General features: G+C 38.7%; 1 protein-coding gene across 1 annotated transcript in view; it reads left to right on the top strand.

Annotated features, from left to right (window-relative positions):
- VWA3B (von Willebrand factor A domain containing 3B) overlaps positions 1–27,086 on the top strand; it is a 175,609-nt gene that overhangs the window by 90,490 nt on the left and 58,033 nt on the right. Inside the window, exons 12-15 of the mRNA XM_081832306.1 lie at positions 2,892–2,990; positions 9,623–9,805; positions 17,771–17,901; positions 20,474–20,631. Of these exons, the coding sequence (XP_081688432.1) occupies positions 2,892–2,990; positions 9,623–9,805; positions 17,771–17,901; positions 20,474–20,631 (571 nt within the window). The remainder of the gene's footprint in view (positions 1–2,891; positions 2,991–9,622; positions 9,806–17,770; positions 17,902–20,473; positions 20,632–27,086) is intronic.

Below are 27,086 nucleotides of genomic sequence, written 5' to 3'. Positions count from 1 at the left end.
TGCACTAAAAGCCTACATTAAAAAAGAGGAAATGATTTCAAATCAATAATCTATGTTCTTATGTCAAGAACCTCTGGTCTATCTTTTCATAGATGTTTATATAGGAGACAGCCTTGGAAAGTAGCAAAAGGTGGAGTGCTTATTGTCCAGTATAAAGATAGTATCTAACTCCAGAGCAAAGGACAAGCATGCTTACAGTCCATTATAGAATATTCAGTTTTCCTAAGTTCAGGGTCCCTCTCCTTTAACAGAACCTACTGTGTGTGCAAGTGTCACTTAACCCTCTTCCCATTACCCTATGGGAATTGGAACTCAGGAAACTGGTGCAGAAACCACCCCCCAACCCCCCCGACATTCTGGCTACTGTTGTTGCTGTGAGTAGTAAAGTCCTTTGTTGGTGACCCAGAAGTCTTGGATCTTCTGCCAGCACCCATGTTAGTTTGCAAGTAAGGTAAAATCTCAGGCCCTTCACAGCTTTTGATGTATATTCATGTAAAAACCTGCAAGCAAACGTTTGTAACAGCTTTATTTGTAAATGCTCAAAATGGGAAATGACACAGATGTCCTTCAACAGGGAATGGATAAACAATTTTACATCCATACAATGATGGATGCTACTCATTCATAAAAAGGAACAAACTCTCGATTCATAAAATAGCTTGGGTAAATCTTAAATGCGCTTTGGTAAGTGAAAGAGGCTCAACCCAAAAGGCTATATACTGTGAGGAGGAGGGAGAGGTTGAAGTTCAGCTTCCCCACTTGGACTCTGAGGGGTGGGGCACCTCGAAACTGCTGGGTAGGAGTGGACACGGTCGGGCAGGGAGGACTTGTTACACTTGGTGGGGGTGAGAGTCTTGGCTCACCACTTGGCCTTCTCTGCCACCACCCTGGTAGGAGCGTCAGGGCATTTTATTTTATTTATCCTACTTGACCTTCTTGGGTCCATGGGTTTATGTCTGTCATTGTTTTTGGAAAATTCTCAGCCCTTTTTTCAGTTATTTCTCCTATCCTGTTTTCTTTGTTGTATTTCCAGTTATGCACATGTCAGACCATTTGATATCATCCCACAGCCCTTTGATGCGTTTTGATTACTCTTTGTATTCATCTGCATTACTGTTTTTTTTTTTTAATTTCATTACTGTGTTTTTGATGTTTAGTGTATCCATTCAGTTATTTCTTAAGGTTTTCATCCCTCTGCTGAAATTACCCATCTGGTCTCCAGCGTTGTTCACCTTTGCCATTAGAAATTTTAATGTATTAATCACAGTTCTTTTAAATTTTCTTTCAAATAGTTTCAGCATCTGTGTCATACCTGAATTTGTTTCTGATGAGTACTTTTATATCTTGGTAGTATGTTGTTTCTTTCTTTTTAGCATGCTTACTTTTTTTGTTGTTGTTCTTAAAAACTAGACATCACATGTAGTATATAGACACTGAAATAAATATTATTTATGTCTGGAAATGAGCATACCTTTCTTTTTTGGGGGAGAGGCATAAATTTAATCTAATCCAGAGCTGGGCTAGGTTTGAGGTTTGTTTGTTACTGTTACCTCCGGTGCACATTCCCCTCAAATTCTTGTGGTGGTACTTGGCTTAGGGTCGGGGATGATGTCCTAGAGACTTATTCTTCACTGTCTGCTCCACCCTCAGATTTTAATTTTCCCTTCACATTGGGCCTCAGAGAGAGTCTGTCTCTTTACAAGTTCCTTGCTAGTCAGGGTTCGTAGGGTAGTGCTGGGGTGGGTGTTCTCATCTTAGGCAGGCTGGTGTCCCAGAGGCTCAGGGGTGTGTTCCTCTCAGTAGTTCTGAGCCCAGCACCTAGCCTTGCTCCTTTTCCAGGTGTGGAGGGTTTGGTTTTTCCCCCTTTCCTTCCCTCTGCTGTCCTGGATTTTCACCAGTGTCCTACGGGTGACTGTGTTCCTTGCCCCCCTCCCGCACCCCCCCACATTCACACATTAGGGCTTTTATTCTGAAGGTGAGATGGAACATAAGAGTTCCTGTGTCACTGTTCTTCCCCAGTTGTGCTCCATGAAGGAGACTTTCTTGGGCCAGTCTTTTCTGTGAGCACCCTGTGGGCTTTATGGTGAAAAAGCCTTCAAGAGAATGCAGATTTCCCGTCTGTTGGTGGCCTGCGAACCTTTACCTTCTCACCAATATATATCTGGCTAGCCTCTACCAATTTGCCAATCCCCCCAGGCAAACTCTTCTTACTAGTGTCTGCTGCATCTCATGCCAAGGAGCAGTGTTTGCATCTAACTGGTCTCTGCACGGGCCTGTCTGTCTTCACGTTTGGGGCCAGCTAGTTGCCCTGTGACCTGAGCACTCTGATGAGCATAACGAAAGGCATTTACTTGTTGTTTGTCTGGCTTCTTTGTGTTCTAAGTTTGGCAGTGACACTCTGGCCAGTGCTCTATATCCTTGGGCAGAAACTGCAGGGGTTTTAAAAACACAGTTTCTTTGCTCTACCCCAGATGGCCGATGTTACCATGCTCACGTTTGACTAAATCCCGGTTTGCCCTGCCAGGCTTGTATTCAGACTGTATATGTAAGCTGTGTTGACAGCCGACTGAACAGTAACAGAGTTAGTGCCTCACACAGAAAGACACAAAGATGAACTTGCATTAAGAGCTATGTCATCAGGACAGGAAAGCCATAGTCCTGGCTTCTAGCAGTCCTGGAATTGTCTGGATAGAGGCTTTTCTGGCACACCCAGGGATCTGGCTCCTTGGAATTATTGGGTTTAAATTATTATCTCAATATAATTTTATCTTTTATTTCACAAGTATTTTTCTCTTTTTTTTTTTGGAAGCAGAAAATAAATAACAGTTGTTTGTGAGATTTTTCTTGAGATTCAAGTTTGTGCTTGATATCCCTCTCTCTCTTCTTTGTAGATCGGAAGTTCCACAAACACCCTGCATGCCCTGCAAATTGCTTTTGCCGATGAAGAAACACAAGTAATCTACCTTTTGACAGATGGGAGACCTGATCAGGTACTTACCAAAGTTGGGAACAAAAAGGGAGTCACCAGTACCCTGGAAGCAAATGCCGAGAATGGGGTTGAGGGACATTTTCAACTGCTTGAAACAGCTTGTAAAGCTGTTGAGAGATGTTTCCTTGGCTTAGGGACCCAGAACTGAGGTGACAAAATACACTGAGGAATTCCTTTGCTGAAATGCGGAGGAGAATTTATATGACAGCAAGTGTTGTCTGGTTCATGTGCCACACACCCACAGGCCTGGAGACCAACTCCATGAAAGGAGTTATCCACCTTTTCATTGAGGACTGGTTTATATTTTGTTACAAACTAAGAGTAAGGAGATTCTTTTTGATTTTTTTTTCCTTTGGGGACTCCAAATCTAAACATGTCACTGCACGATGTCCTTGGTTTTACCCCTAATTTTAACTTAGTAATCATTTAAACAAAAGCATGCCTTTCTAGTGAAATGTTCTTTGTTTTGCTTAGCCTGACTGGAAAGTATTTGAAAAGTTTTAGTGGCGTCTGTTCATCTTCTTTTAGCTTTGTGAATGAAAGACTAATGCTCTGGGCATTAAATAAACATATGGATTTGCAGGCGAGTACAATGTAAATTAACCGCTGAAGTGAATTAGTATCAACTTGCATCCTTCATTGTGAGGTTTTTGCATGTGAAGAGTGCTAGGCAAATACTGTAAAATATCCTGCCTCAAATGGTCCAGGGCTTAAATAGTAAAGCAACTGGATTTTATTACAGCATTAGATTTATGGCAGAGAAGTTATATGTAAAGTGAAATTTTGGATGATTTTCCTATCAACTTCACTATGCTTTCTATTCAAAACCAATTTATTGTGCCTTGCTTATGTTCCATGTGGGTTGCCAAGGTTTGAGGCTACAAGCATGAATAGTATTTTACCCCTGCCTTAGGGGTGTTTACGCTTTGGAGGATATGCTAGACATGTATGGTTAACTCTGATCTGACACAGGGTGTGGGGTTGTCTGTGCTATGAGATGTCTGGGAGCAGAGTGATGAATATTGCTGTACAAGATGGAGAGAAGGCTGGGGAAGGTTCCACTAAGGAGGAGATGTTTGAACTGTGTCTGGAAAGAGGAGAAAGAATTTTCTAAACAGAGGAGATTACTGGTGTCCTGGGCAGAAGGAACAGAGGTGTGGAAATATGTGGGCTGCCCAGAGAAACAATCTGAGAGCAAGGGCAATGATGGAAGAGTGTTGGGTTGAAGCTGGAAAGTTTGGCTGGGGGAGATTGTCCTTGATGGCCACCTGGAATGAGTGGGTAGGCTTTACTACAGTTGGGGGGGGGGCTCAGTGGGGCAGGTGGTCCCATTCACCTGTACTTTAGGCACATGTCAGGTAGGAAACAGAAATGTAGAAGAGAGGACTTTCCTCAGAGATGAGATAATAGAGTAGCATCAAAGGACTTGGTGACCAGTTTGGGAGCAGAGGAGGACAGAGTGAGGAGAAGATGGGGGCAAGAGAAAAAAGAATCACGATGTGACTGATTTCTGGGTTATAATTATGTTAGTAACTGACTTAAATTTAAATTTGAAGAAGGAACAAGCTCGGGAGTTGCTGGTGGAAGAAGTCGAGTTTGAGCATCTATAGTCCATGGATGTCCAGAGGCCCCTAGAAATATGGGGCTGGTGTTTGGGGAAGATGGGGGCTAGAGATTCTGATTTGAAAGTCATCTGGACAAGGGGTCTTTACCTTTTTAATAAACTCTTACTGATTTCACTGTTTGCACTGTAGGCCATTTAGAAAATATAGATAAGCATATAAGCATAAAAAAGAAGAAAGTTTAACTCAGTCTGTGTTATGCATTTTTTTTGCAAGTCATGAGAAATTCTTTCAAAACATCATTCTCAATGACTGCATCATATTCCATTATATAGATTTAATATAACTTCTACCTTGGAAATTAATTTCGTTTATTTAATTTTTGAATAATAATACATTCACATGGTATAAATTACAAAGGTACAAAAGGGTATGCAGAGAAGATTCTCACTCCTACCTCCTATTCACTAGCTAAGAGGCAATATGTTATCAGTTTCTTATATCTTCTTTCAGAGACTGTTATGCAAGCAGAAATGTGTTTTTATATATTCTCTTTTATAAATATATAAATGATGCTGTATTACACACATGATTTTACACCTTTATTAATAAAACAATATGCCTTGAAAATTGCTTAATATATAAAGAACTTCCTCTTTTTTTTTTTTTTTATAGCTGCCTAGTATTCCTAGAGATGGACATTGAGGTTGTTTTCAGTCTTTCTGTTATACACTATGTTGCAAAAGTAGCTGTGCACAGACGTTTTGCATATATGTATATCTGTAGCATATAGTCTGAGAAGTAGACTTAGTCCAAAGGTATGCCTTTTGATAGATACTGCCAAATAGTCCCCCAGGAGGTATGGACCAATTAACACTCCTGTTAGCTGTGTATTGGGAAGGATTCTTGATCCACAGTGCACCATGTACTTCTGAGAGTCTGGAATCTCCCAAGAGTGTATACAAAATGTACTTGTACATTTCTCTGGGGAGAATAGCCCTCCCTAGCTTTCACCAGAGGGTCTCTGGTCTGCTTAGAGATTAAGAACTGTGGATACAGATGATAATTGGAATCAGATTTCTGATACAGGCCACCTGAAAAGTAATTTATAAACTCCTAGTTAGGCACTTTGTGTTCATATCTGCCTTTTCTCACATGCAGTCCATTTCTTCTGCATTGTCCCTCAGATTCTCTCCAAAAAGCAAATGAATATTTGATATTCGTGTTCTGTGTAGAGGACATTAAGATGTATCACTCGATCTCCATTTCTTTTTGAATTTTCACTGACTTTGTAGGACCTGAATATGTTAAGGCCGGTGCTATTATTCCCAATATTCAGCAAAATTTTCTGCTTGAAAGGACACACAGAGGTGATGTTCAGGATTTAATTCCATAGATACCAGCTTACTGCTTATTTGGAAATGTCCAGGGAAGAATTTCATAGCAAGATAAGTCTTAAATTAACCAAGTTAAAAGAATTCTAGTAATGTTAGTCATCATTAAAATGGAATTGCTAGGTGTCCTTCGGTGGGCATCTCTAGGTGTGAATGGACACAGCCCCGCACAGTCTTTGGCTGCATTTTGAGGCTTCTTTGAAGTTAGGAACTTACCTAGCAGGAATCGAGAAAATGGGAGTGAGGAAGGCTTCTGCACCATTCTAAACAAAAATGAATGGGTAAAGCTTAATATGAGCTGGGCAAGGGGTGGGAGCACAGAGAAGGCACGGGTGAGCTGCCTGCACAGACGAACCTCCTTCAGGAGAAGTTAGGAAGGTAGGAGAACCTATCCCTGCCGTTCTTGCCACCCCAAGTTGACATTTGTGGTGAAAGGGTCATCTGGCTGCACATCTGTTTAGATTCAGAGAGGAGGGAACTGGGGAGAGTCTCTCAGCTATGCTGCTTGGCCTCATTTAGGGACTGAAGGGACTTCTGTGGGGAACATACGAAGGAGTCCTGGGCTGAGAAAGGCTTCTTCAGTGGTGTGTAGGAGTTACACAGGGAGAAGGCCCACTACTTTCTAGTAACAGAGCTACTAGAGTGAGTGGCTGGAAGGAGTCAGGGTCAGCGAGGCTGGTGTGGTAAAAGGTGTACTTCCAGGTTCTGAGTCTCCTCTTCAAAGCTGTGAGGGCATAAATGAGGGAGAGGAATTTGAGTGGGGTACAGGCAGGAGGTCAGGAATGGCTATTTTCCACCGCAGACATGGAGCTCCTTCTGCAACACCCCCACTCTCTGTGCAGCTCTCTACCACCACACTGGGTACTAGAACATCATGCCAGTTTAGAAAAACACTACCTAAGGCTGGATGCATGTGGGGGGCTCAGTACGATACACTAACAGACTTTCTCATGCCTGTGCGCTCTTCAGCTGTATGGAATGATGGAAATGGTTTTGGAGCTAGAGACCTGGGTTGGAAGCACACCCCCAACACTGCCCATCTGAATGACCTAGGGCAAGTCCTGTACTGTGAATTTCCTCATCTCTGCCTTAAAGCCAATACTCCCTACTCGCAGGGTTGCTTTGAGTAAATGAGATGATGTTCCCATGAATGCATTCCACAGATATTTGAGTACCTTTTATGTGCCAAGCACTGCTATCAGTCTGGGATACAGTGGTAAGCAAGATGAACAAGATGCCTGTCTTCGGTGGAGCTTATGTTTTATAGGGAGATAGGCAATGAGCAAATAAATATATGAAATAATGTCAGGTAGCATATGAACAGATTAAAATGCTACCCATGGTACCTGGCACCCACAGTCAGTATTAAATCAATGTTAATTTCTTTCCCTTTCCAAATATCTCAGCTGTAACTCAGTGTAAGAATAGTTCCTGGCTAAAAGGCTATAAAATTAACAGAATTTAGAGCTAGCATCTGCATTCTGGTATCAAGGTCAGTGGCCAGGATTCACTGGTAAGAAACACGGATAGTAATAGTACCCACCTCAGAAGGTTGTCGAGAGGATACAGGTAGACAGCACGAACAGAACTCTTAGTGCTTGATACATAGTAGGTACTCAGAAATAGAAGCTATGCTGAATTAAGGGGAGGCAGCAGAGAGGGCCTTGCTCTGTGCTTGCATTTGACAAGAGGGATGGGGTCAGCTCGTTTAGGTTACTGTTTGGTTAGAAGCACGTGTTGTGATGAGCACTGGGTTTTATAGGCAACTAATGAATCATTGAACACTACATCAAAAACTAATGATGTACTATATGCTGGCTAACTGAACATAAAAAAAAAAGAAGAAAGAAACCAGCTGATGGCCAGAGGGGAGAGTAGAGAAAAAGAATGAGAGGTGGAGGTGGGCTTATGAGCAGGGGCAGGCTCAATGCTGGAGCCAGACCCAGAGACTGAGGCTGTGTGTAAGTGGTAGCTAGAATGAGACCAGAACCTGGGAGACCACTTAACCAGCCACTTCCTGGGCAGTGTGTGAGCTGTACAAGGCCAGCCAGTCGTGTGTCTCCCTTTACACTCTGCTTTCCCAGGACGTGTAACATAAATATAGGAAAGGTTAAAGGCCAAATGATAGGAACTGGAAGTGGACAATGGAACTGGCTGAAGGAGCCAGCAAGTTGGGTTAATCAAAGAGGGACTCCTAGCACTGAGAAATGTAGAGGAAGTAGAGGCAGGCCAATCAGAGGCAGTTTCCGGAGGTTCTCAGCTGGGCTGTGGTGGTGTGGTGGAGAGATAGTAGGGGAATTCATCAGTTCTTTCCAGAGGGTTAGGTAATGTAAACATTACCTGAGAGTCAGTACTTATCAAGAGACAATTTTATTGCAAATGAAGGGGAACAAACAGTTTGGCATTGCTTCTAATACTAAAAATTGACTTTAAGTTCCAGACTTACTACTTAAGAGCTTGATGGCCCTAGGAAACTGAATCCTTCTGAGTCTCAATTTCTCCTTCTGTATGTGGGGCCCATACCTACTGGGCCAAGTAGGGTTGCATATTACTGGGGAGAAAAGTAGAGGAGCAGACAAATGATGGATGAAACAATGGAGAGATTTATATTCCTATGGATAAGAAGCCCAGCAGTAGGTAGTCTAGGTTCTAAAGCTACTCACACATGTCTCCAAGAAATCAGGCTTCTTTTTGTATTCATTCTCCACCATCTTTGTTTATTATTTCTATCCTCCTTGTTGCAAAATGGCTACTCCATCTTTAGGCAGTGTCCATTTTCCGTGGAGGGGGATGGGAAGGGGAAGAACATTAGAGTTTTTTGTTTGTTTGTTTGTTAAATCTTTGCCTTTTTATTAGAGAAAAGGAATCTCTTCCCTGGGACATCTGCCTATATCTCAAGGGACAGAACTGGGTCACATGGCTAAGTCTAGCTGCAAAATAGTGTCAGAAGATGAGTTTTTATGTGTGTGTGTTGTTTGTTTTAAACTGGGCACATTGCTATCATGAAAATAAAACCAGGGTTCTGCCAATAAAAAGGATGAGAGGAATTTATATGAGTAGGCAACTATCCATCTTTCTAACTACCTCACAAGATGGTTGTGAGGATTAACTGCCATGTTATACTCTCAACAGAGTGCCCAACACATGGAAAGACCCTCAATAACTCTCTTCTTTCACTTTGTGGGAGACATATTGACTATGGCCTATCTGAAGCTGGAAAATGCTCTTTTCAAGTAGATGTTTTGGAAGCTGCATTGAGATCCTGTAGCTTCACTCTGTAGAATCCCAATAGCCAGGGTGTTCTACCCTTATACTTTCAGTGCTCTAAAGTATAGCCCAACACTTTAAAAGCATGAACTCTAGGCTCAGGTGCACCTAAAATTGAGTGATTTCGTTAGTCACATCTTTCTTCCAGATTCTTTTCTCCACCAAATTTGAGCCCTCAGAGGCAAGGGCTGAGTCATTGGTCTTCAAACTCTACCATCTGGCAGTGTTTGCTTTGTTTATTGAATTGAATTGACACCTTTCCAAGAAGCTATTCATCACTGTATAAGGAATTACTGGTTGAGAATCTCACTGTCTATAGCAAATACTAAGGATTTTCACATCTTATTTTTTCTTTCTCTTTCTCTCTCTTTCCATCTCCCTGTTTCCCCCCTCAAAATGTATCATTTCAGCCAACTGAAATGGTTATAGACCAAGTCAAAGTTTTTCAGAAAATTCCTATTTACACCACCTCCTTCAATTATAATGATGAGATTGCAAATGGATTTTTGAACGAGCTTGCTTCTTTGACTGGAGGAGAGTTCCATTTTTATAATTTTGGCTGTAAGGATCTGTGTCCTCCAGGGACTGTTCAGGTAAGAGCTTAATGAATTGAGAAGAGAGTGTTCATTTATTTGAGCATTACAGACTGGAGGCCAATGGACAATACCTTAGTTGAGAAAATTGCCATAAAGACAATTAAGTTGAGCAAATAAAATCACCTAAGCATGTACTGCAAAATGTGGTCCAAGGACCATCTGAACTAAGGCATTTATGAAAATGCAGATTCCTGGGTCACACTTCAGAGCTGCTAAATTAGGCTCTAGGCATAGAGGCCCAGGAATCTTAATTAATATATTTTGTTTTTCTTCTAAGGTTTTATTATGGAAAGTTTCAAACATACACAAAAGTAAAAGAGTATGTGGACCCCCATCCCATGTACCCATCAGTCAGATTCAATAATTATCAACATTTTGCCAAATTTAGGAATCTGTATTTTTAACAAGCATCCCAGAGGGTCCCTACTTGGAGTTTGTTAACCACTGCTGTTTACAGGCATTTGTGGGAAACTTAAGAAAAATTCAGATCCTAGGTGGTTGTCTCCTGACTTCTCACACTGTATAACCACGGGACCATCTGATAAAGCATTTTATTCTAATGGGCTGATGGGAGAAGGTAAATAAAATTCTATTCTCCTGTCCTCTAATTTTGGCCTGAGGATATGCATTTCAAGATTGCCATTCTAGAGAATGTTTTTTATCTTATTGTCTGCCCTGTGGAGTCACTTTAAATACAGGACTAGCCAGAGTACCAATCAGTGCTTACATTTGAAGAAACCTACCAGAGTCTGGGGAATGAATCATCTGAAAGGGTTGGAGGGAACAATGACTTCTCTGAGCCTACACAGGGAAGGGAATAGTGACCACCCCCATCAGCTAGACTGGAAAGCCTCATAATCCAGTAAGCATTAGGAAGAGTATAAAGAAGGGTCTTGCCTCAAGAATATGAACAAGCAAATGCTGCTCCAGTTCTGCATAGAAAATATTAAATGCAAGACCCGAAAGGATCAGTCTATTTCCAAGGAACCTAATTGCGTCCCCGAACAAACCCCAAGAATAATTATAAGAAAGCAAAAATATCCATTACCCAAAAAAGTAAAATTGACAATTTCTGACATCCAATCAAAGAGTACCAGGTATGTACAGAAGCAGGAAAATACAGGTCCATAATGAGGAGAAAAAGCAGACAGAAAAATTAAAACATATGCATAGCTGACTCCGATGTTAGTATTAGAGCATTAAAACAGTTATTGTAGCTGTGTTTGATATGTTCAAAAAGAAAGAGACATGAAAGATACAAGTAAGACAAATAAAATTTTTAGAGATGATAACTACAATGTATGAGGTGAAAAATGCATGGAATGTGAGGAACAGCCGGTAAGACACTACAGAACAAAAAACTAGTAAACTGCAAGGCAGCAATAGAAACTATTCAAAATGTAAACAGAGAAGAAAGAGAAGTAAAACAATAAACAAGCAAGCAAAACCCCAGAAAATAGGGCATAAGTGAACCATGGAAAAATTCAAGTAACCTAATAAATGTATAATTGAAACAATAATGCCAGAAATTTTCCGAATTGGTTAGAAACTATAAACCCACAGATCCAAGAAACACAATGAATGCCAAGCACAAGAAACATGAAGAAAATCACACCAAGTCATATCAGAATTAAACTTCTCAGAAGTAATGCCAAAGAGAAAATCTTAAATGGATAGGGTGAAAGAAGACAAATATGTACAGAGGAACACAGATAAGGATAACAGCATATTTCTCATCAGAAGCAATGCACATGAAAAGACAGTGGAGTGATATTTTTAAAGTAGTGGAAAAAAAAAAAAGCTAGTGTAGAATCTATACCCCGAAAATATCTTTCAAAAAGGAAAGTGGAATGAAGACCAAAGATACACAAAAACTGAAAGAATTCATCTCCAATAAACCTGCCATATAAGAAATATTAAAGGGAGTACTTGAGGCAGAAGAAAAATCATACCAGAATGGAAATACAAATCTACACTAAGGAATGAAAAGCAAAGGACAACTTCATGGTAGCTGCATGGTAATTGCATGGGTAGATATGTAAGGCTTTTTTTCCCTTGTTACTTAAATCTAATTATAAGTTAAATTACTTGAGGGACTTCCAGTTCCAGCAATAATGGTGTAGTCGCATTCCTCCTAGGTCCTACATCTTAACCTAAAAAAGACCTGGATAGAACAGAACAAATAAGCATAGGAATACTCTGAAAGGTGAAAAGAAGAAGGTAGAATTCCTGGGGACCTCAGAATTTAAGGAATGATATGGCAATAAGTCTTGGGGGATTTGTTAATGCCTTCCATATATCCCAGATAGGGCACTGCTGAACCCTCTAACCTGGAATCTCTAACAGGCACAGACCAAAAAAAAAAAAAAGAAAAGACCCAAGAAAAGCTTATTCTCCCTAACCAAAGGACTGGGAAGAAGGTGACCTAACAACAGAAAACCTTTTTTATGATAATCACCTGCCATAATCCAGCCATACAACAGTGGAAAAACTGCACCCCTTTCCCTGAGATTTGAGTGGAGCTGAACAGAGAGCTGATCTTCCATACTACCATGGAAGCAAGAGATGGTGCTCTGATCCCTCTGCCAGGTGGGTCAGCAGAACTGACCAGAGAGCTAATCTTCCATCCCTTACTGCCAGAGTAGTGTGAGTAGGGCTGAATGGAAAGTTGATTTTCCAAACCCCACTAGACAGAGTAGATGGTGCTCTAAATCCCATGCTAGGATAGTATCAGAGGATTGAGAGGGAAGCTTATTGTCCATTCCCTCTCCAGTGGAAGTCAGCAGTGCTCTGATTCTCCCACCATGGAGTCCAGTGGCAAACTGGACCTCTACCCCACCAGGCAGCTCTAAGACTTAACAAGGCAATGTGAGGTTGGTCTGGTCACTGCTGTGCTTCACCACAGCCCTCATCTCAGCAGGACTCAGCAAGGAGATGAACTTTCACAAACACTCAGCATCAGTGAAAATGCAAAAGGAAGTGTGAGTTAAAGATAGACAACACTCCACTTTCCCCCATCCCTGGTATCAGTGAGGGTTGATGTGGAGCTGAGCCTCCATTAACACCAAACAATAAAAATAAATGAAGTGTGAAAGGGGAGTAACCCCCACTGTGGTCCTCTCTGGGTGGAGAGCTGATCCTCCACCCCCATCCAGCATCAACAAGACAAAAGGAGGCAGTGCTATCTGGGGTTACTCAGTACTCTGACTCCCTACCCTTAGGATCTCTCTCTGTGAACAAAGTAGAGATTACTGGCCCATGTAAAGAGAACGAATTCCTAATTCCTGAACTCCTGACACTGGGGCAGCTTGCCTTGATGAAAATAACTGGAAAAAAAAAAATCACCAGATACACAGTTGTGCTCAAGTGAAAGTGAAATTTAGCTATGAGAGTCCCCAAACATATAAAAAGTGTGCTAGAAGAACAGGTTCACTGGGGTAGGTGGGCAGGACTAGCCAAAAGGACACAGCCACAAGTGGCCTAGTCTGGGAAGCCTCCTTTTCCCTACAGACCTGAGACTCTTCTCTGCACAGAGACAGAGTGTGTGGGAAGAACAGGCAAGAAGGACCCAGGCAGAGCAAGTGGTCCATTCCAGGAAAGCTCTCTTCCTGCAAGACAGGGGCCCTCCTATGCCACCCAGTGACACAGGACACCCAGGGGACAGCAGTAGAGGCACCAAGAAACACCTGGCAGTTTGACTAGGGGAAACTCCTTCTGCCTGCTCAAACAGCACCAGCAGAGACCAGTGGGAGTCCCAGCAACACCAGAGTAATAAAGAAGACCAAAGTAATATCAAAAAGGCTCTGAAAATTAAACTGCCATTGGAGCAAGAGCCCACAAAAGTAGGACAAAGTCTCACATGCTAAATTTAAACAGGGTTACTGCAAGCTAAAATAAAAGTTTTAAAATAGGACCCAGAGTCTCATAACACAATATAGCCATAATGTTCAGGATACAGTAAAAAATCACTCATCATACCAAGAACCAATAAAATCACAACTTGAACGAGAAAAGACCATCACATGATCCCAACACTGAGACAGATGAATTAGATGTTGGAATTACCTGACCAAGATTTTAAAGAACCTATCATAAAAATGCTTCAACAATCAATTACAAGTTATCCGGAGACAAATGAGCAAATAGAAAATCTCAGCAAAGGTGTAGAAGTTATAAAAATTTCCAAGTGAATGTTATAGAACTGAAAGCTATAATAGCAAGTAAACTCACTGCATAGGCTCAATGGTGAGAGTGGAGATGACTTGATTTTATCAGTGAATTTGAGGTCAGACAATAGAATTCAGCCAATCTGAACAATGGAGAGAACATAGACTGAAAAACAAAAAACAAAAAACAAAAAAAACAGAACCATGGGAACCTACAGGACAATAATTAAAGATCCAGCATTAGTATCATTGGAGTTACCCAGAGAGAAGAAAGAAAGGGGGGCTTAAAGACTACATGGAAGAATAACTGAAAACTCCTCAAATTTGGTGAAAGATAAAAACATACAGATTGAAGAAGCTGAGTAAACTCCAAAGAGGATAAACCCAAAGAAATCCAAGACACATGCCAAGACCCATGCCAAGACACACCATGTTAAACATTTGAAAATCAAAGACAAAGTCTTAAAAACAGCCCAAAAGAAATGACATCAAATTGAGAGTGGATTTGACCAAGGAGGCCAGAGAAGAAGTGGCACAATATTTTTCAAGTGTGGGAAGAAAAGAACCATCGGCCACAAATTTATATTAGACAAAAATATCCTTTGGGAATGAAGAGGAAATAAAAATATTCTCAGACAAATAAAAATTAAAAGGATTTGTTGCTAGAAGCCCTACTCTTATATTGACTACAGGAAGTTCTTCAGGCAAAAGGAAATGATTAAATAAGAAATCTTGGAGCATCATGAAGGAAGGGAGAAAGAGCAAAAATATGAGTAGATGTAATAGAGTGTCCTTTTCCTCATGAAATCATATTCAGTGATTGAAATAAAAATTATACCACTCTCTGATATTCTAGACAGTGATATTTAAAAGTAAAGAAGGTAAAGGGACCTAAGTGGAAGTGAGGTTTCCATATTTCCCTTGAAGTAGTAAAATGTTAATGCTAGTAGACTGTTGTAAGTCTCATACATATGCTGTCCATACCTAGAGAAGCCATTATGAAAACAATATAAAGAGATATACTCAAAAATATTACAAATAAACCAAGATAGAATTATTTAAAAAAAATTCAAGTAACCTGAAGGAAGGCAGGCAAAGAGAAACAGAGGAACAAGACCAATGAAACAAGTAGAAGACAAATAATAAAATAGTAAGTATTAACATGTCAATAATTACTTTAAATGTAAATGGTCTAATTACCCCAATCAAAAGACAGATATTGGCAGAGTGGATAAAAGAACATGACTGAATTATATGCTGCATACAAGAAATTCACATCGAGCACAATAACATAGGTAGGTTCAAAAGGAGAAAGACACACCAATAGAAATCTAGATTGGCTGTATTAATAACTAATAAAGTAAATATCATAGCAAATAAAATTTACATAATAAGATCAGTCTGCGAGGAATATATAAAGGCCCTAAATGTGTGTGCACAAACCAATACAGTTTAAAAAAAATATATGAGGCAAAAATTGATAGAGCTGAAAGGAGAAATAGACAAATACAAAATTATACTTGGAGACCTCAACACTTCTCTCCCAGCAACTGACAGAAACTACTAGAAGCAAAATCAGCAAGGACAGAGAAGATCTAAACAGCACAGTCAGCCAACAAGATCTAATTGCCACAGATAAAATACTCCCCACCACAACAGCTGAATACAAATTTTTTTCTAGTGCTCATGGTATACTTATTAAGATAGGCTGTGCAATGGGCGATAAAACAGACCTCAGCTAATTTAAAAGCATTGACTACAATAGCTGAATTATGGAAATAGCCCAAATGTCCATCAACTGATGAATGGATAAAGAAGATGTGGTATATATGTACAAAGGAATATAACTCAGCCATAAAAAAGAATTAAATCCTGCCATTTGCAGTGACATGGATGGAGCTAAAGAGTATTATGCTAAGTGAAATAAGTCAGTGAGAGAAAGACAAATACCATATGATTTCACTCATATGTGGAGTTTAAGAAAGAGAACAAATGAACAAAGGGGAAAAAAGGAGAGGTAGGCAAACCAAGAAACAGACTCTTAACTATAGAGAACAAACCAGTGGTTACCAGAGGGAAGGTGGGTGAAAGAGGGGATGGGGATTAAGGAGTGCACGTGTTGTGATGAGCACCAGCTGATGTATGGAAGTGCTGAATCACTATATTGTACACCTGAAACTAATATGGCACTATATGTTAACTAACTGGAATTCAAATAAAAACAAAAAAATAAAAGCATTGAAATCATGGAGTTTGTTCTCTGACCATAATGGAATCAAATGAGAAATTAGTATTAGAAAGACAGCATGAGGGGCGCCTGGGTGGCTCAGTTGGTTAAGCGACTGCCTTCGGCTCAGGTCATGATCCTGGAGTTCCGGGATCGAGTGCCGCATCGGGCTCCCTGCTCAGCAGGGAGTCTGCTTCTCCCTCTGACCCTCCTCCCTCTCATGCTCTCTGTCTCAAATAAATAAATAAAATCTTTAAATAAAAAAAAAGAAAGACAGCATGAAAATGTCTAAACACGTGGAATTTAAACAACACAGTCCTTGATAATCCATAGGTCAAAGAGAAAGTCTCAAAGGAAATTAAAAATACTTAGAACCAAATGAAAACAAAAACACCATATATCAAACTAGTGGGATACAGCTAACACAGTGTTGGGAGTGAAATTTATAGCACTAAATGCTTAATGTTGAGAACAAGAGAAGTTATTGAATCAACAATCTGAGTTCTTACCCCAAGAAACTAGAACAAGAAGGGCAAAATAAACCCAAAGCAAGCAGAAGGAAGGAAACAATACAGATAAGAGTATGAATCAATATAATTGAAAATAGGAAAACAATAGAGAAAATCAATGAGACAAAAAGCTGTTTCTTTGAAAAAAAGACTTACGAATTGATAACACATCTTGGAAGGCTGACAAAGACAAAAAGGGCAGATACAAAGAACTAATATCAGGAATGAAATAGGGGATATCATATTAGATCTTACAGCCATCAAAAAGAATATAAAAGGAATACAATGAACAACTTTGCACTCATAAATTTGACAACTTAGGAAAAAATGGGCCACTTCCACACAAAACAAAAACTACCACAAATCAACCAAGATAGAATGCACAATGTGAATGACATTAAAATAAATATTTTTTCAAGAGAAGTGAAAGCAGATGTCCCTAAGACTTGTACACATATGTTCATAGCTTTGTTTATAATAGCTCAAGCGTGTCCCTCAACAGGTGACTAAGTTTTGGTATGCAGTATGCAATCTAATGCCACTCAGCAATAAAGATGAATGAACTCTTGATTCATGCTGCAACATGGGTGAATCTCAAAATAATTATATGAGTGAAGGAAACTGGACAAAGAATACATACTGTATGATTCCATTTATATAAAATTCGAGAAAATCGAAACTAATGTATAGTGACAGAAGGAAGATAAGTAGTTGCTTAGGAATGGGAGGAGAGGGTTTTTGGGGTAGGGAGGATAGCAAATTTACAAGGGCACCTGAGAAGACTTTTGGGGGTGACGGATATGTCTGTTATCTTGATTGCAATGAAGATTTTACAGGTGTGAATGTCAAAACTATTCAAATGGTACACTTTACCTGCATTCGGTTTATTGTGTATGAATTATACTTCAATAAAGCTGTTTATTAAAATGGAATAATATGAGAACTACATGAAATTCTTTAGATTCTTCTTTTCCTGATACAGTTGGTTTTCTGTTATAAATGTTTGAAATACGAACTCTTTTATACAATTTCACAATATATTTACTTGTCATTTTGGCAGAATGAAGATCTGACTCTTTTAATTAAGGAAATGGAGCAGGGACGAAGTGACCTGGAGAAGGTGCAAGACCTTTATTCAGAGTCCTTGATCATGGATTGGTGGTACAATGGAGAAAAGGAAGGGGACAATAAGTAAGCATGCCAAAGCCCCTGTTTTCCCCATCACTGGGGAAATTATCTGCTCAGATGCTCTGCTTGCTCTCCTTGACTCCTCTTCTTTCTGCGGTACTTTTGGGATTTCTCTTAGTGAAAAGAATCACATAGAATGATTATGTTAGAATTTTTTTAAGGAAGAAGTCATAATCTAATAATTTAATTATCTAATATATGGCTTAAGGAGGCCACATATTTACCTTTAAATGTAAGTTCTGAAATCCTTGTGTGGCACTTAGAGCAGTGTTAACGGTTCATCTCCACCCAGTATGGATCGGCTCCCCAACCTCAGCCATGATAGAGCACAGCAGGAGTGCTGTGTAGTGCAGGAGATTTGACTCAGGGATCAGGAGGCCCAAGGGTTTGGACTTCGCTCTGTGTGATCTTGGCGAATCCCTGACTTCTCTCCACACCTGTCCATTGCTGTGAGTCTCGGTTTCCTCTTCTTTAAAATGGTGGCTGTGGTGGTAGGATTTGGGATAGATAATTTCTCGGGTCCTTTTCTACCCTATATTCTAATATGTCTCTAATTAGTAATTTTAAAACAAAAATCAGAACCACTCCAACACTCAGGAAGGGTGTCAAATCTTATTAAAACAATTTAACATTGTACAGATATTCAAATATCACAGCTTCATATGAATACTCTATCAGGAGGATGTCTTTTTATTTAAAAGAGCTATAGCTAGTGGAAAGAAGTTAAAAATACGTTTATCCATCAGGATTTCATCTTCATCAAAATTCACTATCTTCCTGTTAGCAAATTAAGCATTAATATGGGCGGGGAGCAGGACATGAGCAATGGAATCAGTAAAAAGAGATAAATGCTATACTGGGCCATCTTAAAATAAGGTTTTACAGCATTATTTTTAAAGTATTGGAAAAGCTCAGATACATCTAAATTCAGAGAATTTGAACAAATAAACTAAAAGTCAAATAAATGGGTAGCATCTCAGTGTAAATTACCCTTTGTATCTTAACTGTATTCTTACCCTGTTTAATCAAACTAAAAATCTCAGAACAAAATGACTAGCTATTGTTTGGAAGTTGGCTTAGTCAGTTCACTGTATCTGCCATTGATTGAGTAGTTGGTGCATTCTTTTTTATATTTTTTATATATATATTTTTTAGGGGCTGGATAGGGCAGGTTCTGGAAGTCATTCAAAAAAGTGTTTTAATCCAGCTTCCCACCATTACATATTGGGTAAATTTGGGCAAGTTACTTAACCTCGTGGAGCTTCAGTTTCCTTATCTACAACATGGGAATAATGGTAGTCATAGGGTTGTTGGGGAGATTAAATGAGGATATGCCTGTCATATAATAAGAGCTCCTAAATTAACATAAGGGAAAGAATAAAACTCAGTGCCTCATTCTACAGGTAGCATGCTTCTCTCCTTCCTTAGAACATTAGGAAAAGTTAATTCACTGACTTAGCTACAGTCAAAACCAAATTGCTTTGTTCTAGCTTTCTACCAGGTGTAAAAATGTTTCAGCCTCCAAATCTCCTTTCCTTTCCTTCTTTTTTCAAATGTTTGTGGAGTACAGACCATGTGCCAGGCGAACTGGGATGCACAGATGAATATAAACCCAGTCCCTTCCATCACAAGATGCACAGTGTGGTGGGGGATACAGACATACATGATTATGGAACACTGGGGGTGGTCTATGAAGTAGGCATTCAGGTGGAGGGTGAAGGAGGGAGGCCATGCTTTACAGTGTTGGAGCAGGGGATTGTTCTGGAAACTTTCCTTTCTGTGGCTGCTACGTTCAGAGCTTCAGAAAAGATGTGTATGGGAAAATTATCAGGCATTTCTAGGGTCCCTCCTGGCCCTAGATCTTCACCAGAGTGGTTTCCTGTGATCTGGTACTGGCACAGGGGGTCCAAGGCAAGGATTTCCCTTCGCTGGCTTTTATAAGAGCTAGCTGTTCAACACTTTGGTTAGAGAAAGGGGTTTCCGTAAGCCTTTCTGGTTTACAACTGGCTCTCCCTCCTGTTAATTCCTACATCAGTCCCATAGAGTCAGTGAACACCTGAATTTCCCGAAGTTTATAGAGGAGGTAAATGATGAAGTTCAGAGAGGGCTGAAGGACCTCACCAAGTCCCACAGCCAGGAAGGAACAGAGCTGTGATGTGAGCCATATCTAATGACTCCACATCTGGGCCCCTGTTCACTCTTCTGCTTTGGGTGGGGAAAAAGATTCTTCCTTTTTTTTTTTTTTAAGATTTTATTTATTCATGAGAGAGAGAGAGAGAGAGAGGCAGAGGGAGAAGCAGGCTCCCCAAGGAGCAGGGAGCCTGATGCGGGACTCAATCCCAGGACCCTGGGATCATGACCTAAGCTGAAGGCTGACGCTTAACCATCTGAGCCACCCAGGTGCCCTGGAAAAAGATCATTCTTAAATTAACCAAATGAGGGGAGGCTTCCTCCTTTAGTTTGTAGCATTCAACATGATTTTATTGATCTAACTCTGCCTTTTTGATGGAAATTTTGTGTTTTCCCCCTCCTTTTATTCTTTTTTTTTTTGTCTATTTTTTTTGTCTAAAAACAGGCATCAAAAAGAAATCAGTTCTATGGTTTCAACCCCAGAAAAATATGCAAAACCTCATTCTGATGTCGAGTCAACACCAATGTCATCCCTAAATATGTTGTACTTACCAGAGGATCTTTCAAATCAAAAGATTCAGAAAAAGAAAGTCCTTCACGCAGGTATCAGTGAACAACATGGTTTGATTCTCATTACTGGTTTTCCTTCAATGCAATAAGGTAGAATAAAACTAAATCCACATAATATTTTAAAAGGAACCTAAACTTCTGGGGTTTTTGGTTTTGTTTTTGCTTTATTGACATATAATCAACAAGAACATTACATTGGTTTTAGTAGTATAACATAATGACTTGATATTTGTATATATTGACACATGATCACCACAGTAAGTCTAGTTATCATCTGTCATCACACATAGTTACAAAAACATTTTTTTCTTATGATGAAGACTTTTAAGATCTATGCTCTTAGCAATTTTCAGATATGCAATAAAGTATTAACTAGTCATCATGCTGTACATTACATCCCCATGACTTTATTTATTTTATAACTGGAGGTTTGTATCTTTAGACTCCCATTACCCATTTTGCCCACTTCCCCATCCCCCACCTCTGACAACAGTCAGTCTGCTCTTTGTATCTATGAGCTTGGTTTGTTTTTTGGTTTTTGTTTTTTTGTGGGTTTTTGTTTTTAGATTCCACATATAAGTGAAATCATTTAGTATTTGACTTTCTCTGTCTGACTTATTTCACTTAGCATAATGTGCTCACAGTCCATCCATCCATGTTGTGACAAATGGCAAGATCTCTTTCTTTTTATGGCTGAATCATATTCGTGTGAGCACGTGCACATGTGTGTATAATGTTTATATATTACATCTTCTTTATCCATTCACCCATTGATGGACACTTAGGTTGCTTCCATATCTTCGCTATTGTACATAATGCTGCAGTGAGCATGGGGGTGCATATATCTTTTTGAGTTAGTGTTTTTGTTTTCCTTTTTTTTTTTTTAAGATTTTATTTATTTTTTTGACAGAGAGAGACACAGTGGGAGAAGGAACACAAGCAGGGGGAGTGGGAGAGGGAGAAGCAGGCTTCCCGCAGAGTAGGGAGCCTGATGCGGGGCTCGATGCCAGGACCCTGGGATCACGACCTGAGCCGAAGGCAGATGCTTAACGACTGAGCCACCCAGGCTCAGTGTTTTTTTTTCCTTTGGCTAAATATCCAGAAGTAAAATTGCTGAATCATATGGTCATTCTAATATTTTGAGGAACCGCTATACTATTTTCCATAGTGCCTGCACCAATTTACATTCCCACCAGCAGTGCACAAGGGTTCCCTTTTCTCCACATCTTCACCAATATTTGTTGTCTTTTTGATTCTAGCCATTCTAGAAGTGAAGTGATGTCTTTTTGTGGTTTTGATTTGCATTTCCCTGATGATTAGTGATGTTGAGCATCTTTTCATGTGTCTGTTGGCCATCTGTATGTCTTCTTTGGCAAAATGTCTATTCGGGTTCTCTACTCATTTATTAATTGAATTATTTGGCATTTTTTGGTGTTGAGTTATATGAGTTCTTCATATTTTTTTTACTAACCCCTTATCAAATATATCATTTGAAAATATCTTCTCCTATTCAGTAGATTACCTTTTCATTTTGTTCATGGTTTCCTTCCTTGTGCAGAGTTTTTTATTTTGATGTAGTCCCAATAGTTTAATTTTGCTTTTGTTTCCCTTGCCAGAGGAGATATATCAAAAAAAAAAAGTCTCTGTGGCTGATGTCAAAGAAATTACTGCCTGTGTTTTCTTCCAGGAATTTTATGGCTTCAGGTCTCACGTTTAGGTCTGTAATCCATTTTTTGAGTTTATGTCTGTGTATGGTGTGAGAAAGTTGACCAGTTTCATTCTCTTGCATGTAGCTCTCCAGTTATCCTGGCATCATTTGTCAAAGAGACTTTTTCCCACTCTCTATTCTTGCCTCCCGTGTCATAGATTAATTGACCATAAAAGTGTGGGTTTTCTCTGGACTCTCTATTCTGTTCCATTGATTTGGTGTCTGTTTTTGTGCCAGTAGCATACTTTTATGTATAGCTTTGTAGTATGTCTTGAAATTTGGGATTGTGATACCTCCAGCTTTGTTTTTCTTTTTCAAGATTGCTTTGGCTATTTAGGGCCTTTAGTGGTTCCTTACAAATGCCAGTATTATTTTTTCTCTGAGAAAAATATTGTTGGTATTTTGATAGGGATTACATTAAATCTGTGAATTGCTTTGGGTAGTATGGACACTTTAACAATATTTATTCTTCCAATCCGTGAGCAGGGACTATTTTACCATTTGTGTCATCTTCAATTTCTTTTTATCCGTGTTTTATAGTTTTCAGAGTACAGGTCTTTCACTTCCTTGATGATAAGTTTATTCTTAGGTATTTTATTCTTTTTGGTGTAGGTGTAAATGGGATTGTTTTCTTAATTTCTCTTTTGGCTACTTCATTATCAGTGTATTGAAATGCAAGAAATTTCTCTATATTAATTTTGTATCCTGCAACTTTACTGAATTCACTTATCAGTTCTAGTAGTTTTTTGGTGGAGTTCTTTGGGTTTTCTATGTATAGTATCATGTCATCTGCAAATAGTGAACGTTTCACATCTTTACCAATTTGAATGCCTTTTATTTCTTTATCTTATCTAATTGCTGTGGCTAGGACTTCCAGTACTATGTTGAATAAAAGTGGTGAGATTGGACATCCTTGTCTTGTTTCTGATCTTAGAGGAAAAGTTCTTAATTTTTCACCATTGAGTATGGTGTTAGCTGTGGTTTTTTCATATATGGCTTTTATTATGTTGAGGTATGTTCCCTCTAACCCTACTTTGTTGAGAGTTTTTATCATGAATGGAGTATTTATCATTTGTGCTTTGTCAAATGTTTTTTCTGCATCTATTGAGATGATTCATATGGTTTTTATCCTTTCTCTTGTTAATGTGATGTATCACATTGATTTGTGAATATTGAAACACCTTGCATCCTGGGAATAAATCTTGCTTGATTGTGGTGAATGATTTTTTTTAATGTTTTGTTTAATTCTGTTTGCTAATATTTTGTTGAGGGTTTTTGCATCTATGTTCATCAGAGATATTAACCTGTAGTTTTCTTTTTTTGTAGTGTCTTTATCCAGTTTTGGTATCAGAGTAATGCTGGCCTTGTAGAATGAATTTGGAAGCTTTCCTTCCTCTTCTGTTTTTTGGAATGGTTTGAATAGGTATAACTTCTCTTTAAATATTTGGTAGAATTCACCTATAAGCCATCTGGTCCGGAACTTTTATTTGTTGGGAGTTTTTGATTACTGATTCAGTTTCATTGATAGTAATTGATCTGTTCAAATTTTCTATTTCTTCCTGATTCAGTTTTGGAAGGTTATATGTTTCTGGAAATGTATCCATTTCTTCTAGGTTGTCCAATTTGTTGGCATGTAATTTTTCGTAATATTCTCTTATAGTTCTTTGTATTTTTGATGTGTTGGTTGTTATTTCTTTTCCTTCAGTTTCTGCTTTTATTTATTTGAGTTCTCTTCCATTTTTTTTATGAGTTTAGCTAAAGGTTTATCAATTCTGTTGATCTTTTCAAAGAACCAGCTCCTGGTTTTATATTGATCTGTTCTATTTTTGGTTTGTATTTCATTTATTTGTGCTCTAATCTTTATTATTTCCTTCCTTCTACTGGCTTTGGCTTTGTTTGTTCTCCTCTTTCCAGCTCCTTTAGTCATATAGTTAGGTTGGGTTGTTGTGTGTTTTTTGTTTTGTTTTGTATAAAGTGTAAGTTGTACATTTTTTTTTGTATAAAGCATGAGTTTTACATTAAGATTTTTTTGTCCTATAGACGTTGCTCCAGCACCATTTGTTGAAAAGGCTATACTTACACTTACTCCATTGAATTAATTTTGTATCTTTGCCAAAATTCAACTGGGTATATCTGTGTGGGTTAAATCTGGGTTTTATACTTCTGTTCCATTGATCTTTGTATCTGTCTCTCCACCTATACCACAATATCTTGATTAATGTTCTACATGCCTTATTATCAAGTGCCATGATTCCTCCAACTTTATTTTTCTTTTGCAAAAATATTTTAGCTATTTTGGGGGGCCTGAAATTTTGTTTAAATTTTAGAATGTGGTTATTTATTTAAAGAAAACCTTGCTAGGATTTTGCCAGGAATTGCATTGAATCTATAGATTGATTTGGGGACAACTCACATCTTTATGATATCGATTCATCTAGTCTGTGAACACAACTCATGAATATGACCATATATTTAGGTCTTCTTTGATGTCTTACAGCAGCATTTTGTAATTTCCAGCTTAGAGATCCTGTACATGTTTTATTAAGTATATACAATTATTTCATTGTATTTGAAGTGATTGTAAATGGTATTTGTTTTCTAATATAGGTTTCCGTATGTTCATTAGCTCATTATGTTCATTAGTCTGTCAAAATGCAGTTGATTTTGTGTGTTGATCCTGTAACTGGCAACTTTACCAAACTCAATGGTTCTAGGAATTTTGTGTGTGTGTGTGTTTGTGTGTGATATGTGCTTGTGGATTTCTTGCCATTTTCTGCATAGACAATATGTCATCTACAAATAGGGACAGTTTTATCTTCCTTTCCAATCTCTCTGGCTTTATTTCTTTTTCTTGCCTTGTTCCAGAAGTTAGAACTTCTAGGACTATGTTGAATAAGAGTGATAAGAGTGGGCATTCTGGCCTTTTCCCCAGTCTTAGGGGAAAAGATATTCAGTCTTTCACTATTGTGAAAGATATTAACTGTAGATATTCTTTATCTGTAGATATTCATTCTGTAGATACTCTTTATCAAGTTAAGGATGTTCCCCTCATTTTTAATTTTCTGAGAGTTTTTATCATGGATTGGTGCTGAATTTTATCAAATGCTTTTGCTGCATCAATTGATACATGATTTTTCTTCTTTAGTCTATTGATATGTGGATTACTGATTGATTTTCAAATGTTAATCAACCTTGTATGTCTGGAATATTTTCCACTTCCATATTTTCTCCATGTATAACTCTTTTAGTACCTCGCTGGATGTGGTTTGCTAATACTCCATTGTGGGTTTTTATATCTTCTAAGTACATGAAGGATATTGGTCTATAGTTTTTCTTAGTACTTTTTTCCACATTCTTAATTTTTTAAATTTTTAATTATTTTTTAAAAATATTTTATTTATTTATTTGACAGAGGCAGAGATAGTGAGAGCAGGAACACAAACACGGGGAGTGGGAGAGGGAGAAGCAGACTTCCTGCCGAGCAGGGAGCCCGATGTGCAACTTGATCCACGGACCCTGGGATCATGACCTGAGTCGAAGGCAGGCACTTAACATCACTGAGCCACCCAGGTGCCCATTTCCACATTTTTTAACTTGATGTGTAGTTGATATATAATACCATATTAGTTTTAGGTGTACACCATAGTGATTTCACATTTATATGCATCACAAAGTCACCATCACAAAGTGACCACAATAAATCTAGCTATTATCTCACCATATGAAGTTGTTACTTATTAGTAACCATATTCCCTATGCTACACATTGTATCACCTGTCTTATTTATTTTATAACTGGACATTTATACCTTTTAATCCTCTTCCATTATTCCCTTCTTTCCCTACACCCTTCCCCTCTAGCAACCATCAGATTGTTCTCTGTATTTATGAGTCTGTTTCTATTGTTTTGTTTGTTTTTCTTTTTCATCATAGTTATTTAATTTTTTTTTAAATTTGAGTACAGTTGACACAGAATATTACATTAGTTTCAAGTGAACAACATAGTGATTCAATTCTTAACACAGTTTTTGTCTGGTTTTGGTATCAAGTTAATACTATCCTCCTCAAGGGATGGGGTGGCTGGGTGATGAACATTGGGGAGGGTATGTGCTATGGTGTGTGCTGTGAATTTTGTAAGACTGATGAATCACAGACCTGTACCCCTGAAACAAATAATACATTATATGTTAATAAAAAAATTAAAAAAAAATACTATCCTCCTCAAATGAGTTGAGAAGTTGTCCCTCCTCTTTTGTTCTTGGAATAAATTGGTATAATTCTTTTTTGAATATTTGGTAAAGTTATCATGGAGCCATTTGCGCCTGGAGATTTTTCCCCAGGGCTTCTTTATTAAGAATTCAATTTTAAAAGATGGTTTTAGGGCTATTAATGTTTATTTTATCTTGGTTGAATTTTGGCAGTTGGTAGTTTTTAAGGAAGTGGTCTATTTTCCTAAGTTGTCAAATCTCTCAGTGCAAAGTTATTTATTGTATTCCTTTATTATCTTTTTAAAAAATTTTTTTATTGTTATGTTAATCACCATACATTACATCATTAGTTTTTGATGTAGTGTTCCATGATTCATTGTTTGTGTATAACACCCAGTACTCCATGCAGAATGTGCCCTCTTTAATACCCATCACTCGGCTAACCCATCCCCCCACCCCCCTCCCCTCTAAAACCTTCAGTTTGTTTCTCAGAGTCCATCATCTCTCAAGGTTGCTCTCCCCCTCCGATTTCCCCCCCTTCATTCTTCCCCTCCCGCTATCTTCTTTTTTTTT

Source organism: Leptonychotes weddellii, chromosome 10, assembly GCF_054177405.1.
Source record: "Leptonychotes weddellii isolate Sample4059 chromosome 10, ASM5417740v2, whole genome shotgun sequence".
NCBI classification, from domain to species: Eukaryota; Metazoa; Chordata; class Mammalia; order Carnivora; family Phocidae; genus Leptonychotes; species Leptonychotes weddellii.
Note: the sequence above shows the minus strand (reverse complement) of the source record. Positions and strands in the feature narration are given on the sequence as shown.